The 18562-nt window shown below is 37.5% G+C and overlaps 1 protein-coding gene across 1 annotated transcript in view; it reads left to right on the forward strand.

The window, feature by feature from the left end:
* Positions 1-18562, forward strand: part of FAR2 (fatty acyl-CoA reductase 2) — a 100538-nt gene that overhangs the window by 81362 nt on the left and 614 nt on the right. Inside the window, exons 5-11 of the mRNA XM_090272967.1 lie at positions 1377-1554; positions 2853-2897; positions 7186-7304; positions 8148-8215; positions 10356-10527; positions 15882-16011; positions 17873-18000. Coding sequence (XP_090129093.1) covers positions 1377-1554; positions 2853-2897; positions 7186-7304; positions 8148-8215; positions 10356-10527; positions 15882-16011; positions 17873-18000 — 840 coding nt within the window. The remainder of the gene's footprint in view (positions 1-1376; positions 1555-2852; positions 2898-7185; positions 7305-8147; positions 8216-10355; positions 10528-15881; positions 16012-17872; positions 18001-18562) is intronic.

Below are 18562 nucleotides of genomic sequence, written 5' to 3' on the forward strand. Positions count from 1 at the left end.
AAGGTAACATTATTATAAAGATGGAGAGCTGCCTGCATTATCCCCAGACTCTCTCCCAACCCTCAGGTGGCCATTTATTGCAATACCTGTTTTTCTAAGTATTTGCAGTTGTTTTTAATTCTAGGAACTTCTCAAACTTCCCCTGTTCAATTTAAATCAAGAGACATTTGAGTATCTAGAACATTCAGCAGTAGTAGCAGTGAAGAGAAAAACCAAATTATAGACAATGCACATGTTTCACTCTGATAGCAAATGAGAGTTATTAAAATGGGAAGTTGGTTTCTGAACAAGTCATGGCATAAACACATCTTAAATGCTCAACCATTTGAAGTGGGAGTAAAGTAGTAACAGCTAAGATTTTTCTACAGTCAAAATAGTATGACTGCACTCAGTTCTCTAAGATAGGAATAAATGTATCAAATTACAGTATATATTTAGGTAGCCTAATTTTTTAAAACTATATTATATCCAAGGTTTGACCAAATAGATCTGCCAGCTAGGAGAAGCATTAAATATTTAATTGACAATAATTTTATTGCTCTCTTCAAGAATTGCAGATCGACTTTGAGATTATCAAAATGGTTCTGACACCTTTAAAGAAAAGATTAGGCTGTTGTCATGGTACTTAGTTGTTTATTATACGTCTTCTTGTAAGTAGAGGTATTCAGTGATCACTATTACAACTGTGTCAGAGTACTATAACCACTCTACTTGACAGCCTATTTATAGTTATTAGAGCACTTCAGAATTCACTGGAAATCTCTATAAGTTACTACCAAGTTATTAGCATAGACTCTAAACAGTCTTTCAAAATACATCTCATAGATATGCTAAAACAGATTATAAGTCTGCCAAAGGGAGTTGCTTTTATTTGTTGAGGCAGTGAATGGAATTTTAAAAATTAAAAGCAGAGGTTTGCAAGATTGGTGCCTTAGGTTTTCACTGGACAACCCCGGGTGGGCAGGGCTGCCGCAGAAGCCCCTCGGACGGTAGAGCCTCGAAACTCCATGAATGCACCCAGCGTGCTGCTGGGCTCGTGACTGGCACTCACAAATGTTCGATGCATGTGTACTTATGAACCTGTTGGGGAGGAAGTCATGGAAGATAGAGATTATATGTAATCAAGTAGGAGACTGCACAGCTGCTAAACCTATCTATGTGGGAGGAGGGAGGAGTCAGCTGGTAAGATCGGGTTTAGCCACGGAGAGCGAAGAGCTCACACATGATTTGAAAATGTACACACTTAGCCTTGGTATCCTGTGACTCCCCTTACTTCCAGAACTCAAGCTAGAAAGTGGACGTTTTATTTGGTGTTGCTTTTGGTCTACTGTCTAACGCATGTTGCTAGAATTCTTTTTCACTCTGACTACCTTCAGGTGGCTAGACGACGCTATTATTGATGAGATCACACCCAAGCTGCTCAGGGACTGGCCCAATACTTACACCTACACCAAGGCCTTGGGAGAGATGGTGGTGCAGCAGGAGAGCCAGAACCTGAACATTGCCATCGTGAGGCCCTCCATCGTGGGAGCGACCTGGCAGGAGCCGTTCCCAGTAAGCGCACGCGCACGGCTTCCTCACTGCGTCCAAGCCTGCGTCCTCCTAGCTGTTTACTTTCTTTTTTGTTTGTTTGTTTGTTTACTTTCTGATGTCTCTCTCCCGCCCGCTCCCCAGCCCCTGGATGTATATGGTTCATGAATTATTCTGCTTGCGGCTCCTCTTGGGACTCGCACTGACTGCTCTGGAGTTGGCGGGAGATCCCAAATTAGCTTCTCATTAACTCTAGCCTTAAAATGGCCGTGGGAGATAGTTTCATTTCTTGCTTTTCCCACTATAGTTTAAATGTACCAGAATGTTCTTAATGGCAAAGTGGTGGTATTACAACTGCCAGGATAAATAAGAATCACAAAGCTCACAGAAGGTTTTCGGTTTAGAAATAAAAATTGTTCACCTCTGTATACTGCTCTATCCTTCTCAAAGCACTTTGGATTATATTGTCATCTTTGAAGCAGTTCCGTGAAGTTTTAGGGTCATAGTAACTTGAGCTGCACTGCTTAATGACAATGAAGAGTATGAGTTGTCTCATTTGTAAAACGGGGCTATTATCCCCCCTCTTTGGAGAGGTGATCCCATGAGACAATGTGGGGCAGTGCTTGGCAGTGCCTGGTCCCAAGTAAAAGGCTCAACAAAGAACCCCTTCATCTTCTCTCTTCTGTCTCCTGTCCCATTTTATACATGCATTTTAACTTTTACAGATAAAGAAACAGACATAATAGGGTCAACTGACTTGCTTAGGGTTGAGGAGACAAACTCAAAAAGACATTTTCCTCCAGCTGCTCCTAAACATAATTTTCCCTCTAACATCTCTAAGCAAGCTAATACAAATATATATATATATGGGGTGGGGCGGGGGGGAGGAGATAGTATGGATAGTAGGACTTAAAATTCTCAAGAAATGGATAATTCCTACAAATCATGTTTGAAATATTTCCCTGGGGAGATAAAATCAGGTCCCAGATGGAGGAAAAGGATGGTTGATGAGTTGGTTAGCAGAGCCTGATATTAATAGAAGGTCCAGTTTAGCCCCTAAGATGTCATTAAAACAACTTGAAACTCTCCATAACTCCTGCTGGCAGAATATTAATTCTTGCACAAATAAAATGCAGAAAATATGCGGTGCTTTGCCATTGACCTTTGTGATGTGAGAAATACTGGATTAGACAGTTATATCATCTGGGATCTCAGTGCTCCTGTTTGAAATGTGTTAAGATTAGACTGCAAATATTCCAAAGGTATTAAATTTTCTGACATGTATAACCAATAGAGATCTTCTCTCCTTTTTTTTTCTTTAGGGTTGGGTTGATAATGTGAATGGACCTAGTGGGCTTATTATTGCGGTATGTATAATGATGTGAAAATAACTCATTGAAATGTGGAGGGATAATAACTAACAACATGCTTAGTGTTGGCTTAGTGTCATTGATCTAAAACCATAAATGTTACTTTACTAACTGTGATTGAAGCATCTTATCTCAGTTTTGCTCATTGAAAAATAGAGGCAGGATTAAATTGCCTTGATTTTTGGATATTGTTATCAGAAAAACTGACATGCTGTGATATCAATTACCATTTAGGAATTAGTTTTTGGAAAGCCTTTGAGCATGGAGGACCATGTCTGAAGGTGACTGCCTCTTTAGTGTAGACCACTAGATGGGGGTGTTCCCTCCTTTTTGTTCATTGACAGCTTGAATTAATGCAGCGAACTGGGGATACAATAAAAATCATATTCACAAAGAATATTAAATTCTTGATTATAAAACACATGCAAGATTTTTTGTGTGGCTATAGATTATATAAATGCATAAAATACATCAATAACCAGTTCTTAATAAATATAAGAAAGAGAACTACCAATGGAGCAAAGATTTCAAAAAAAATTGATAAATACAGGAAACACTTTTCAACAATAATCCTTTCAGAGACAAGGAGAAACACCAATGGTTCCTTTAGGTCAGCAGCCCTTTGTGTGTGTCTTCCTGCAGCCAGTTCACACTGAGCACTGCACAGTTCATGCTGAAGCATTCTGGGACCAGACCCACAACTCTACACTTTAGGACAATGAATAGCAATTCAGTTTGCTGAGTTTAAATCTCACAAACCTCAACTTCAGACTCTGGCTCTGTTCTCAGAGCTAGGTCCAACATGAACTAAGATACAAATATAAGACACTGAATTACGACTACTTGTCAAAGAAGGTGATAAGGAACTTTCTGATTTCTTTTATGATCTAGCAGCTTCCAGCTTCTCTCTTTTTGTTCTCTACCTGCCTTCTGCTTTGAGGCTTAGTTAGGGTGAATATTTGGTAACTTAGAGCATCATTTTAACATGACCTTAGAGTATGTTTTTATTACATTGCTTACAAAACTGCACATTTATTCAAGTTATCTAAAATTTTCCAGTCTTCTCTCCATATGCCTAAGTGTGTTCATCACTGTTTTGTGTGCTCCTGCCTATGTCTCACCAGAAGATTATAGGAGGCCAAGCTTTAGCTTTACACTTTGAAGAGGGGGGAAGGAGAAAGAGAGGGAGAGAAACATCAATTAGTTGTATCTCCTACACACCCAGTTGGGGACAGAACCTGCAGCTCAGTTCCAAAGGTGGGAACAAAGAAGACCAAAGTTTTTCATTTGGACTCTGGACCTCTGGTCAAGATGGAGGCGTAGTTAAACACAGCTTACCTCTTCATACAACCACAGCAAAAATTACAACTGAACTACAAAGCACTTATTACCCAGAATGGTCAGAAGAGTGAGCTGTATAGACGTCTGACAACCAAGGAATTAAAGAAACAATGTTCATTCAGATGGGTAGGAGGGGCAGAGACGCAGAACAGGTGGTTCCACACTCACATGTGGTGAATAAGAATTGGGAGGCCTATCCTGGGAGCACGGGATACTCCAGACTCCCCAGTCCAGGGTCCCAGTGCCAGGAAGATAAGTTCCTATAACTTCTAGCTGTAAAAACCAGTGGAAGTTGGGGCGGCAGAAGAAAATTCAGGATTCTCAGGTGTCTCCTCATAAAGAGTCTGCAACAAACTCAGGACTTACACAGACTCACTCCCTCCAGCTCCAGCGTGAGGGCAGTGATGTGAAGGGCACCAGTGGTATACAAGGAAAAACTGAAGTGTCTGGCATCAGGGTGAGTGCTGGGGGACAGCTCCTTCCCAGACAAAACTCCAGAAGCCAGGAAGTGGCCATTGTCCCATTTGTGAGCCCTCCCCCACATAGAGCCACAGAGTGGAGACACCATATCTGAGATTCCATCAATCTGCTTCATATCAGTTTCCCTGCCCATGCAATTACCTAAGGGTCTGCCACATCCAACTTACGGGTACACTTTTCAGTAACAGACCACACTACTAAGACAGGAAGTCAAACTGCCAAGACAGTTAAGTCAAAGTAGCTCTATGTAAATCACACAAACACAGTGAGGCTGCCAAAATGAGGAGGAAAAGATATGTGGCCCAAATGAAAGAACAGAACAAAACTTAAGGAAAAGGACTACATAAAATGGAGATAAGCAATCTCTCAGATGCAGAGTTCAAAGCACTGGTTATTAGGGTGCTCAAGAAACTCACTGGGTACTTCAACAGCATAAAAAAGACCCAAACAGAAATGAAGATTACATGAGTGAATTAAAGAAAAATTTACAGGGAATCAACAGTGGAGAGGATGAAGCTGAGAATCAAATCAATGATTTGGAAAACAAGGAATTAAAAATAAAATTCTATCAGAACAGCAAGGAGAAATAAGAATATTTTTTAAAAAGGATAGAATAAGGAGCCTCTGGGACAACTTCAAACATACCAACATTCAAATCATAGGGGTGCTGGAAGGAGAAGAGAAAAAGCAAGAAATTTGATATCTACTTGAAAAATTAATGAAAGGAAACTTTCCTAATTTGGCAAAGGAAATAAACATACAAGTCCAAGAAGCACGGAGAGTCCTAAACAAGATGGACCCAAATAGGACCACACCAAGACACATCATAACTGAAATGCCAAAGGTTAAAGATAAAGAGAAAATCTTAAAAGCAAGAGAAAAGAAGTTAGTTACCTACAGGGGAGTTCCCATAAGACTATCAGCTGATTTTCAAAAGAAACTTTGCAGGCTAGAAGGGACTGGCAAGCAGTATTCAACGTCATGAAAAGCAAGGACCTACAACCTAGATTACTATCCAGCAAAGCTATCATTTAGAGTGGGAGGGCAGATAAAGTGCTTACCAGATAAAGTAAAACTAAAGGAGTTCATTATCACCAAGACATTATAATATAAAACATTAAAGGGACTTAAAATTTAAGAAAAAGAAGATCAAATCTATGAACCTAAAACTGGCAATAAATTCACAACTATCAATAATTGAACTTAAAAAACAAACTAAGCGAACAACCAGAACCTAAACAGAATCATAGATTTGGAGATCATTTGGAAGGTTATCAGCTGGGAGGGGGAAGGGGGAGAATGGGGGAAAAGGTACAGGGGTTAACAAATTGGTAGTTACAGAATATAGCCATGGGGATATTAAGAACAGTATAAAAAATGGAGTAGCCAAAGAACTTACATGCATGACCTATGGACATGAACTAAGGCGGGGGGAATTGCCTGAGAGAATGGGGAGTACTGGGAGGATGGGGTCAAAGGGAGAAAATTGGGAAAACTGTAACAGCATAACAATAAAACATATTTTAAAAAGTAAAAATTTCCAAACTGGTATCTTCTGTCCAAATGAATCAGTTACAAGAAAACAGAAATTAGGAACATAAAAAGTGCTAACAACCACTGAAAATTGATGTTGGAAATATGCAGGCTGTAAATAATCAATTACTTCATAAAATAAACAAAACTTTTTACTTTTTTACTGACTTATTTATTTTGGTGATCTGTGAGGTAAACTAAGATACCAAGTGAAAGGTAAATAATGGTGGCCTTTTCCCAAGGAATAACAAGGTTGTTGTTCAATGGTAGAATTTTATTAATATTGAAAAATATTTTACTTATTTTTTTTGAGGGGGGTGGTTAGGGAGGAAGACTGAGAGGGTGAGAAGCATTGATGTGAGAGAGAAACATCGATCGCTTGCCTTTGGTACATGCCCTGATCTGGGACCGAACCTGCAACCCAGATTTGCACCCTGACAGGGAAACGAACTGGTGACCTTTCACTTTGCAGGATGACACCAACCAAGTGAACCATACCAGTCAGGGCAGAATTTTATTAATTTTAAAAAATAAACATTTCTTAAACTTTTAGTGTCTGCTGTTGCTTATAAGTTAGTAAGCACTGGCAGAAAACAGCAAAATTTGAGAAGCGGTAAACTAATACAGCATTAGTAGGAAATTTGGGAAACCTTAATTCTTAAAATGTCTTACGAATTAATTTTTAAGATGTGAAAACTATTCTTGGTGTTTGATAATTAATTAAATATATTACCTCTCACAAATTTGAGAGATTTCAACCTAAGAACCACTCACTAGTGCTTCATAGAAATGTTGGGTAGTCTGAGAGACATCAGCTTTGTACCTAGTAAGGGGTGAATCAATGTAGGCTTTTATTACTAACAGCATCAGCATTCGCCCCTACTGTTACTTAAGATCTGGTTCAATATTTTATGTTCTTCTTCCCATGCAGACTGGGAAAGGCTTTCTCCGGGCCATAAGAGGTATGCCAATGGCTGTGGCAGATCTAATTCCCGTCGACACAGTAATCAATCTCACCTTGGCTGTAGGATGGTACACAGCAGTTCACAGGTGTGGATTCTAACCTGACTTTCAAAGATTTGATGATAAGGAGGGTAAATATATTAGGCTTATTTTTGAAACATTTATATTTTATTGTAGGACACCTCAAATGTGAGAGGGTATCTGTTTCAATAATTTACATAGTTCCAAATATGCTGTCATATATGCATTGAGTTGTTTTATCAGTACTGCTTAGTACTTCATTGACTGTAAAGTAACAAACTCTTTAAATTAACCATAAAATTATTGATAACTGAAAAGTTTTTCTTTCTAATTAGTAAACTAATATAGTTTCTTTTTTAATGCAAAGTGGATGAAATAAGAGCATATTTTATATTTCATTGACCTGTTCAGTTCCTGATAAATGCCAAAAGTTCAGATCACTATGCATGAGGTATTTCCTAGTACAGAGAAAAAAAAAAAAAAAAAAAAGGTTGTTTGTATATTTGGCTCTGTTAGTAAATGATAAATTAAATTAATTTTTTCTTATTTGATGTCAGACTTTAGATGTTCTCCAAACCAGCAGGATTTAGCTGGATTTAGGAAACACATAGCCTATATTTTTGCCCAATAAACATGTTCCTAAGTTAAAAATACAATATGCTGTCTCATTGTGACACCTCCATTTTCTCCATAAATGTCAGCCTATTTGATCTCTCTCTCTCTCTCTCACTTTTCCTAGACATCTTCCATTTTGCTTATTAACCCAAAGAAGGAACAAAAGAAGGAAGGTTGCCTACATTACCTTACTCATGAGAATTATTGAAACAACCCTGTCTAAATATTATTTTGCCTTATCTTTCCTAGTTCTCCATTTTGTTGTATTTATTTAAATTTTATTTTATTTTCCAGACCTAAATCAACATTAATCTACCACTGTACATCTAGTAACTTTAATCCCTGTCACTGGGGCAAAATGGGTAAGTACCTCTAGCGACGTCACTACTATGTCTTTATCACAGGAAAAAAATTAGTGTGTCATGGAGCTTACAGTCTAGTGGGGAAAAAACACCAAAAACTAAGTAAAGATATAAAATATTTACAATCCGCAAATGTGTAAGAGTTAACTACAATGTATCAAAGAAGAGTCAGTGGGAACATCTGCATGATTGTAAGCAATAAGGGGTCCAATGGCTGTAGAGATTTTTAAAAATAAGTAACACCAAGTAGAAGTCAGTGACCATAAGCAAGGTCAGTGACAAAACACTGCTTCTGCTGTGGCCACTGCTTCCACGCGCACTACACCTGCTCCATTGCCACATCCCTGACCATGTGACAGGACTGATAAATTTAAAAAGTCCAATAATATGAACTTTTGTTATTGAGCCACTAATACTCTTATTGTGCAGTTAGCCATAAAAGTAACCTCGAAAGTATCTTGTTGAAGTAATTAATCCTGTATAGAATAGAAAATTAGCTAATCAATCTTGTACCCCTTCATCAATTTGGGAGTTGACTTTCATGTCAATATCTGAAACTTTAGATCATCTAGCTACTTTTTTTAGGTCCTAGATGTAGAAAAAAATCAAATGGACCTAATTCATGAGAACTTGATTTCTAATGCAAAGCACTCAGCTGTGTTATTATTTCAGTGAAAATGAAATGAAATTTTCTAGCAGCAAAGTTCTTTAAAACATATATCAGTTATTTAGGCTATATATCTAAATAATTCTGAAAACATTTAGAAATAAAAATAAATCTCCTCTACCTCAGTAAGAGAATTAAGTACCACTCATAAAAAGAGGCATTAATAGACACAAACAAGATATTTTAAGCTCTCAGATAAAAAGATGCTACATGTAAATTTTACTTCTGGGATTCAAACTAGTCTTCTGTCATGCTAAGAATTCTTACTATATGTTTTACAGAATTATAGAATCCCAAATTGAAAGTGATCTTAAAAATAATCTAGTATCCAAGTGTCACTGGTTCAATTCCCTATCAGGGCACATGACTAGGTTGCATGTCAGGTCCCCAGTTGGGGGCGCAAGTGAGATGCAACCACACAGTGATGTTTCTCCCTCTCTTTCTCCTTTCCTCTCTCTCTAAAAATAAGTAAATAAACAAACAAATAAATTATTTAAATAATAATAATAATAATCTAGGTCGTTTGCTTTATCTTACATATGAGACCCAGAAAAAGGAAATGATCTATTTCAAATTCAGATGGGGAGCTGGTGCCTGAAATAGAAGACAGGTTTCTTCCTTCCCTTGAATTTGCTCTAACCACTCCACTAGTGATTCTTAAAGGTGAATATGAATTTCTCCAGGAGAAAGAGAGTCCAGATTCCTGGGTCAGGTGATTCTTTTAAATAGAAATATTACCAAAATAACTGATATTGTCATCAGAACTGAATAATGAATTTAGGCATATTCTTTGAAAGTTCTACATAGATGAAATCAAAACTGAGTACAAATGAATATCTTTGGAAAAGAATCATTGAATTTACAAATTTACATTTAAAGTTTTTAATGAGGTTTTACCTAAGTAATAATAAAAAACGAAAAATATTTTGAAAAGAAGTCTGGAGATAAGAGTAGACAATTGAGTCTGTTGTATTCCCAGAGAGTAGAAATCCCAAAGAAGTAATAGATTGCAGTATTTCAAGTGAACCAGCACAGAGGAATCCTACCTTATAGTCTCTCTTTTCCTTAAACCCTTAGGGGTAAGGTTTAAGTTAACTGTTAAGAAGCTTTCCTCCTGATTCTGCAAGTAATGATCTAAACAAGGAAATAAGGCCCCTAGGCTCTATCTTGGAGCTTTTAGAATAGACTAGATAACTTTGGAATTCAGTGATGGATTTAAATTTTTCTGAACAATGCTTTCTGGGGGAAATTGTTTCAGAGTAAAGATTTCAAGAAGGGGACTCAATTCTTAACCTATACACAATGATGTGACTACTTGCCAGGATAAAAATATTAGAACGGTTGTCAGAAATTGATTCTTGACTCCACTCAGCAAACCCTTATTCTCTATTGTTTTGACCCATTTGCAAATGCCATCCACCACTATGGGCTCATATGCTCTAGACTTACCACTTGAGTCTGTTTTTCCTCCAGGATTCCAAGTCTTGGCAACCTGTGAAAAAATCCCATTTGAGAGAGCTTTCAGAAGACCACATGCTGACTTCACAACCAACGCCATCACAACCCAGTACTGGAATACAGTCAGCCACCTGGCCCCAGCCATCATCTATGACCTCTATCTTTGGCTCACAGGAAGGAAGCCCAGGTGAGAGGCTGGGTCAACAGCTTTAAAAGTATCACTGCATGGAAGATTAGGGCTCCAAAGTTCTTAGCCCTTACTTCAGCTGGGGATCCAAGTTGACAACTGAAACACACACACACACACACACACACACACACACACACGTCACACATTTTGGGACCACTGAAGCAATAGTAGTGGGAAGCCCCAGAGGACCCCTACCTTAACAATTCATCATAAGAAAAGAAGTTAAATGTTAAGGAATTTGCTTGATGAATTCAGCAAGTAATCATCCACCCAAAAAGAAAAGTATCCGAGACTCTTGTGCCTGGGGTTTTCTAAATTGTTGGGTAATCTTCAAATCTACTTACACACACAAGGGAAGGTGCATGAGGACTTCCTTTTCCTTCTCACAACCACGCAAGAAAGATATTGTCGTCATCCCAATTTTACAAATGAAGAAACAAGCTTAGGGAAGAATTTCAAACAGTCTCACAGAAGTTAATGAGGAAAGATTTGGAGAAATCTGAACTAGATATACTGCCACCTAGAGGTGAGGAAATTAGAGGGAAGAAGGTGGAGTGAAAAACGTGCAGATGCTGAGGCAGCTCTGTCACTGTGACTGTGACAGAACACACTCCTTTCTCTCTGTTTCATTGAATGTTAGATGTGCCTGAGGAGTCAGTATTATTATGATTACCAAAGGCAATTCCTGCAATCAGGAATCAGAAATATGAACAGTCTTGCCTTCCGTGCTAGCTTCTTCATAAAGAAGGAAGTCTTTCTCCAGTTGTTTAATTTCCATGCTTATTAGCAGAGCAAATGACTAAAAACTTAGGCTATGTTGTTTACTCAAATTTTTCAGACCCTCCTAAGAGCTCATAATTCAGTTATGGTCAGTTTCTCCTTGAGCAAAGTGAAAAGGGGACACTGTCTGTGGGGAAAATATTTGTATGAGGGCTTATTACATAAATATGGGAAAAAAAGAAAAACTAAATATTGTAAGCAGAAATGCTAAAGACTTTAAAATATATCAAGGGTTGAAGAAGACCTGGATAAAGACCAAGTTCAAGAAGCAGAAAAGAAAAACACAGGAGAAAGGAGCCCAATAAAAATCTTTATGAATTTTTTTCACGAGAAATTGTAATATTTGTAGGGAAATGGGTAGGTTTGTTTTGTGAAAGGAATTTTAAGAATAACATTAATGATAGAAAATGCTAGAATCCTTCTAGACCCTGTCCCTCACCAGGTGTGTTTGTCTGTAATTATGCATTTACAACCACATATGAAGTATATGTTTTTGTTTTGAGGTAAACAAATAAATACAAGTGCCCATGCATTTTACAGAATGTGCCACTGGGTTTGAGGAAGATGCTGAGGGTTATTGCTGTATTGGAGGGTATGCAATTGCCCTAAACAAAGATTCTGTCAATTTGGCCAACTACATCAGCATCTGAGGGCACAATCTGTTTGTTCTGCCTCCCATCATCGCTATGCAAAAATCAATCTTTTGAATTGTCAAACTCAAGACAAGAATTATCATGTCTTTGTTAGTTTGACTCAAGCCCCAAGTCCTTGGCCCTCCCTTTTGTTCATTAGACAAGACATTCGAGTTTTCTCCTCTGTCAGTTGTTCATTAGACGTTTGTTCATTAGACATTTGTTCGTTAGACATTCAGTTCTCTTCTGCAAGTTGCGTGCTTTTATTTCCCACCTATTTTTCTATTGGGTTGGGGTTGGCCTTATTAATTTATGGAAACTCATGTATATGTGCATGTGTGTGTCTGTGTAGATCTGTATTTGATGTATTTTCTCCAAGTCTGTTTCTTCTTTCTTTGAATAGGAAATTTTTTAATATTGACTAATACAAGGGAAGCTACATATAATGTAGTTAAGAGCATGGAGTTCGGAGTCAGGTTTCTGACTTCACCAATTTAGCCACATGAGCCCTAAATTACTTAACCTCTCTAAAGACTAACTTTCTCACCTGTAAAGAAATTTTAAAAAGATAGCAATCATACCTAATTTATAGGGTTGTGCATTAGAGTGTGTAGAATACAGTAATCACCATTTTTACTAAAGTTCTAAATGTTTATGCGATAAAATGAATTACTTAAGACTTTTGCATTTTAAGTATTAAGAAGACCTTCTCTACTTAAGAAAAAATGTTATTTCTAAAATATACTATTGTACTGATATAATGCCATACATACAATGATATTGTACAATGATTATTTTAGGAATGAAAATAAATCCATTGAAATTGCATCAATTACATCAGAGTTATAGAATGGATAAAGAATGTCTTATTCATCTGGTCTGTTAAAACAGACTATCAGGGATCGAGTGGCTTATAAACAAGTTTAATTTATTTCCCACAGCTTTGGAGACTGGAAGTCTGAGATCCAGATGTGGGTAGATTGGGCGTGTGCTGAGGGCCTGCTTCCAGGTCCCTCACAGCCATCATCTTTCTGTGCCCTCATATGCTGGAAAGGCCAAGGGAGCTTTGCTGGGTTGTCTTTGATAAGGGCTCTTCCTCTAAGTACCATCACATTAGGTCTCCACATATGAATTTTAGGGGGACACAAATATTTAGTTTATAGCAATGATATTAGGTAATAATAGCTAAGCAGAACCATGTTATGACGTTTGTATCAATAAGCAATGATTTTACCTGCTGCCTAAGAATTTTCCATGATACAATGAGAGAAGTACCTAATGAGTCGTTAGAAAAGTGGGCATTAGGATTGACCAGAAATAAGACCAAATTCACAAAACAGCATCATAAGTCATTACTGGGTCAACTACAATAATCACTACTACCAAGATATGCCTAAACTGATAAGGTGAAAGTCAAATGTTCTATAGTCCAAAGGTGATATGTAGTCAGAAGACCTAGGTTTACACATTAGTTATATGACCATAAACCTATTAGTTCTCCTGTAAGATGAAGATAATATTGATCTTTTTAATTTTTTAAAATATTTTATTGATTTTAGAGAGAGAGGAGAGAGAGAAACATCAATGTAAGAGAGAAACATGGATTGGTTGCCTCCCATATGCACCCTGTCAAAGAATCGAACCCACAACCTATGTATGTGTCTTGACTGGGAATTGAACTGGAACCTTTTGGTGCATGGGACAACACGCCTACCAGCTGAGCCATGCAGTCAGGGCAAGTAATATAGATGTTGATTCCACGGACTCATATTGTGAGGAGCAGTAAGATTGTATATGGAAGTTTTTAAATAAATTGTTATGTTGGGAAGTTCACACAGCAGAGCTGGTCCAAGTTCTGACCATGGGATTGGAAGATGTGTTCTACTTTACATAATGGGACACAGGGTGATAAAATTATAAAAACAGGTTTTTGATGTCAAAATTGGGTTGGAATTTTGGCTTTGACGCCTACTGACTGCTGTGGCCACTTTATCTTAAGTACACTTTACCCATTCATAAAAAAGGAGTTAGCCCTGACAAGTGTGGCTCAGTTGGTTGGATGTTGTCTTGCAAAGCAAAAGGTCACTAGTTCAATTCTTGGTCAGGACACATGACTGGTTTGTAGGTTTGGTCCCCAGACTTGTTATTTCTTTCCCTCTCTTTCTCCATCCCTTCACCTCTCTCTAGGAATAAATAAAATCTTTTTTTAAATGCAGATTTATACCTACCTAACAGAGATGCTATGAGAATTAGTAAAGATGGTTTCTAAAATTATCAACACTGCCTAACAAGAGCAGGTTATCAGCAAATGTTCTTTTCTCCTTCAATCTGAATTACAATTGACATTACAACTAGCATGTGGTGTACAGTAGTCCCTCTCTATATCACCGTTCACTTATCGCAGCCTCACTGTATCGTGGGATTTTTAAAAAACTGTATTTATTTATCATGGATTTTTCACTATATCACAGGATTTTGTGGTACTGTTTACATATGTTGTTAAAGTTACATAGGTTTAATAGTGTAGAATATATTTAAGAACATAAGTAGTGTTTATAAAAGTGTGGAAAAGGTTAATAAGGGAGTGGGAAAGGTTAATAAGGGACTGGGAACGGTTTATAAGTGTGTGGGAATGGTTTATAAAGTCTTAAAATATATATAAATACTACAATAAGTGTAAGGTTCCTACTTCACAGATTTTCACCTATCGCGGGGGGTCTAGAACGTAATACCCGCGATAAGTGAGGGAATACTGTACAATGAGAGAAGTACCTCATGAGTCATTAGTTATGTGGATGCTAATACAGTCAATACGTCTGCCCAGAAATTATATGCTAAGACCTTGGGTCTATCCATTTTTTAAAAATCCAAGAACATATAACAAAGGAGAGAAGTAAGTTTTCTGTCTACTTCAGAATTCAAAGAATGAATAGTATGCCATTAAGGATGGCTATCTAGCTGTTTTTTTAACTGTTTGCTACTCTTGTTAGCAAACAGCAGTCGGGGTCCTGCTGCCTGCTGCCACACTCTAGGCAAAATTCCAGAGTCAAAGGTTTGGTGATAAAGGAAAGGAGTCTTTATATTCAAAAGTAGTCACTTAAGGCTATCAAAACACAGCTTTAATCACTTAAGCCCATCAATTAAGGCTAAACTCTAACACCTGGGTTCTCTTTTCCTCTGTTAGTTTCTATAGTTAGTTTAAGAACTAAAACAACATAATACACAAAAGCTACACAATTCTGGAAAAAATGACAGCCTTCTGCCTCAGAACCTGTTCCCTCTAGAACACCTGAAGAATAAACCTGCCACCCTCTGCTAGGCCAGCCCAATCCTAGACTAGCCTCCTAAGGGGGAAAAGTAGGAGGGGCCGGAGTTCCTTCCCACCCAAAATACCTGTTGGAAAATGTAGGCAGCTGCAACATGATCATCCAGGCATCCTGAGGAAGAAGAGCCTGAGAGCCTGAGCCAGAGCCTTAAAGAGCCAGCTCAGGAGCCAGAAAAGCTATTAAGCCAGAGAACCAGCCCTCTTTTTACTTCCATTGGCTCTGGAGGCCTTCAGCTTCTCAGCCAATCCCATCCTTGACTGCCTTCCGTTGCCTCAGCAAAGCCTCCTAGGGCCCCTCCTATTTCTCCCCAGTCTTAATTAGATCTCTGTGTATCAATTACTCTTGAGAAGGAGATGACAGAAAAGAGGCAGAGGAGGGGTCTGGTGGTATTAAAAAGCTTCTTCAGCTTCATCCCCTTCCCTTCATTTAATAGAGAGTTGTGGAAGGAAAAAATGAGTAGAAGTTTTAATGAGGGTTGGAAGGAAAGAGGGAAGGAATACGTACTTTGTAAAAATTTTTTCTCAAAAATAATTTCTCATGCATTCTTACAGAGGAACAGGGAAGCACCATCTGTGCTGTGCTGATATTTGCTCCTTTTTGATCTTTACCTCAGGATGACGAAGCTCATGAATCAGCTTTTAAGAACCACTTCTATCCTGGAGTATTTCATCAACCAGAGTTGGGAATGGAGCACAAACAATACAGAAATGCTGATGTCCGAGCTGAGTCCTGAAGACCAGAGAGTAAGTACAGTGCTGCCTTAACCAATGGAGAAATCTTACTCATTTGGAATTTGGAAGTATTTAATCTGGAAAGCTGATGAAAGTTTTAGTTATATACCTTTTTTTTTTTTTTTTGCTAAGAAAATGAGTCAATGCTATCAACACAGTTTCAGGAAACAGGTTTAATGTGGGTAGATCTGGGTCCTTGGACTTCGGTTGGATTCTCACTGCTGTTCTGCATTCACATTTCCTACATTTACTTAGACTTAACCTTTGTTCACCCTCGGAGCTGTTATCTTTTCAACAAACCATCTGTACCTCTGTCTTTCCCCAAACAGCCATAGTGTATAACTTTGAGGAAGAATAATCATAAATTCTCAACCACCATCCTTGTCAAATCAAAATCCTTGGTGTCTCTAAACTATATAGTTTCTTCCTTTTCTTTTAAAGCTAACCTCTACTCCTCTTTATTCTACCCCACCTGAGGCCTCTCTCCAATTAAACTTTAAATTTTCACTCTCTTGAATGACATTTTTCCAATAAAATTTTTTTTCAAAGAGCATTTATTGATGTAACTTGTTCTTGACACATTGGAGAAGAAACTGAGTTATCTTAAGTAGCTAGCCTCATATTCCAGCTAAGGATTTTACTTTTACATACTGGCCTCAGAAAGCATGATTCAAGTCCAGGTCCTAGAATTTGTGTCATGGAACCTAAAGGTTTCTTGCAAAGTCAAATACTTTACATGTTATATTGAGAAGCCAGATGAGATTTAGAGGGATATTTTAACTGAAATCATGACTACCATACAATTAAGTTGAAATAGAGCTATTTTCATAAATATTTACATACCATCTATAGACAAAGTTATTCTAAGTATACCCATTTGAAATGCATGGATGATTGATCAAGCCAGCTTATTTTTTAAAAAAACCCTCAAGCTTATTGTACATTATTTTTAAAATTAGCTTCCAATTTTAGGTAGGCTTATCTTTATAGGATTTTCTCCGTGGAATTTACCCATCTAAATAATTCAAAAGGTACTTGGCAGCATGGAGAAGAAACAAAGTCATCTTGAGAAGTAAATGTTAGATGGATAGCTAGCCTCTCTCTAACTTGTTGATCTCATCTACTGTCTTTGTTAATATGCAGCATTATCTCAGATACTTGAGATACCTTAACCACATATAATAAACAAAATAGAAATAAAATAAAATTGAATTAAAATATGGAGTCAAGGATAAGAATGAAAAAACAGAATGTCCATCTGTGGTTTACAAGGTCATACCTAAGCCAGGGCAGTTAAACAGTGAATTTGTTGAGTTTTTGTTGGAAAAGGAAAAAAATATATAGTTTCATGGTATTCTTTGTCCAAGAGGAGAAAATATGCTAGTGTTCCAAGAGAAGCAAAGCTTTCTTAACACTAAAGAAAACTTTTTGAAGGAGAAGGAAGTGGTTAATATTGTAGGAAAGGATGGTAGGCTAAGGGGACATCAACATTTAAGAGAAATGGAAAGAAAATGACACATAATTTGTTTTGGTTCCTAACATTGTATTCCATCACTTTAAAAAATAATTAATCCACATTTACTTGAAATGAAATTAGCTTTCACCTAATACCAGTTCCTTATATTTCCCTCACAAGACTTCTTAAAGGTCAAACTTTTGAACTTGATCCACGTTTAAATATTGCTAGGGAAATGGTAATCCATATTATCAGTGCCTTTGAAATAACAGCTCAAATAATCTCATTTGGTGGTATTGAACCTAAGTCTTCTAAACTGACTGTTGCTTATTTACATAAAAGAAACTTCCTTAAGTGAACAAAGTGATTGTCCAGTTGTGCAATTTTAGCAATCCATTATCTCTTTTTGCCTTCAAGGTATACAACTTCGATGTGCGCCAGTTGAACTGGTTGGAATACATTGAAAATTATGTTTTAGGAGTTAAGAAGTACTTATTGAAAGAGGATATGGCTGGGGTCCCAGAAGCAAAGCAACATTTAAGAAGGTAAGCATAATCAGTCACTTAATATCTATTGCACACTATGTGTATCTGATTTTATACCAGACGTGAAATTTGAGCTGGGAGGGTAGGAATTAACATTGTTGAAGCATTTACTCCATAACAGGTCCTTCCCTGTCTACTATGCCCTGTGATATACTATTTCATTTAGACTTTGCAACACCCCTATGAAGGTATTATTTCTGTTATCCCATTTTTATCAAAGAACTAGTTAGCCCCTCCCCCCCCAAGTAACTTGTTCATGGTAGTACATGGGAAGTAAAAGAGCCAAATTTGAACCTAAGCTTCTCTGATTCTTCTACCACACCCTGTCATAACATGGCACAGAGAAAGGATACCCAACCACAGGAGACCTGATCATACTATTTATCATGGGCAAATCATATAGCCACTTCTCAAGTCCTTCAACTACCTTAAATTTGTCATTAATCCCTTAAAAGACAAAGAATTGTAGCAGTCTGGTATGATTTTGGTAGAAACAAAGGGCTTTTAACACAGAGATGGTAAGGGTGTAAAAGTAAGTTGCAAGCAGAGTGGGACTTTGACT

The sequence above is a fragment of the Furipterus horrens genome, unplaced genomic scaffold (assembly GCF_987537825.1).
Source record: "Furipterus horrens unplaced genomic scaffold, mFurHor1.1.pri manual_scaffold_4, whole genome shotgun sequence".
Lineage (NCBI taxonomy): Eukaryota > Metazoa > Chordata > Mammalia > Chiroptera > Furipteridae > Furipterus > Furipterus horrens.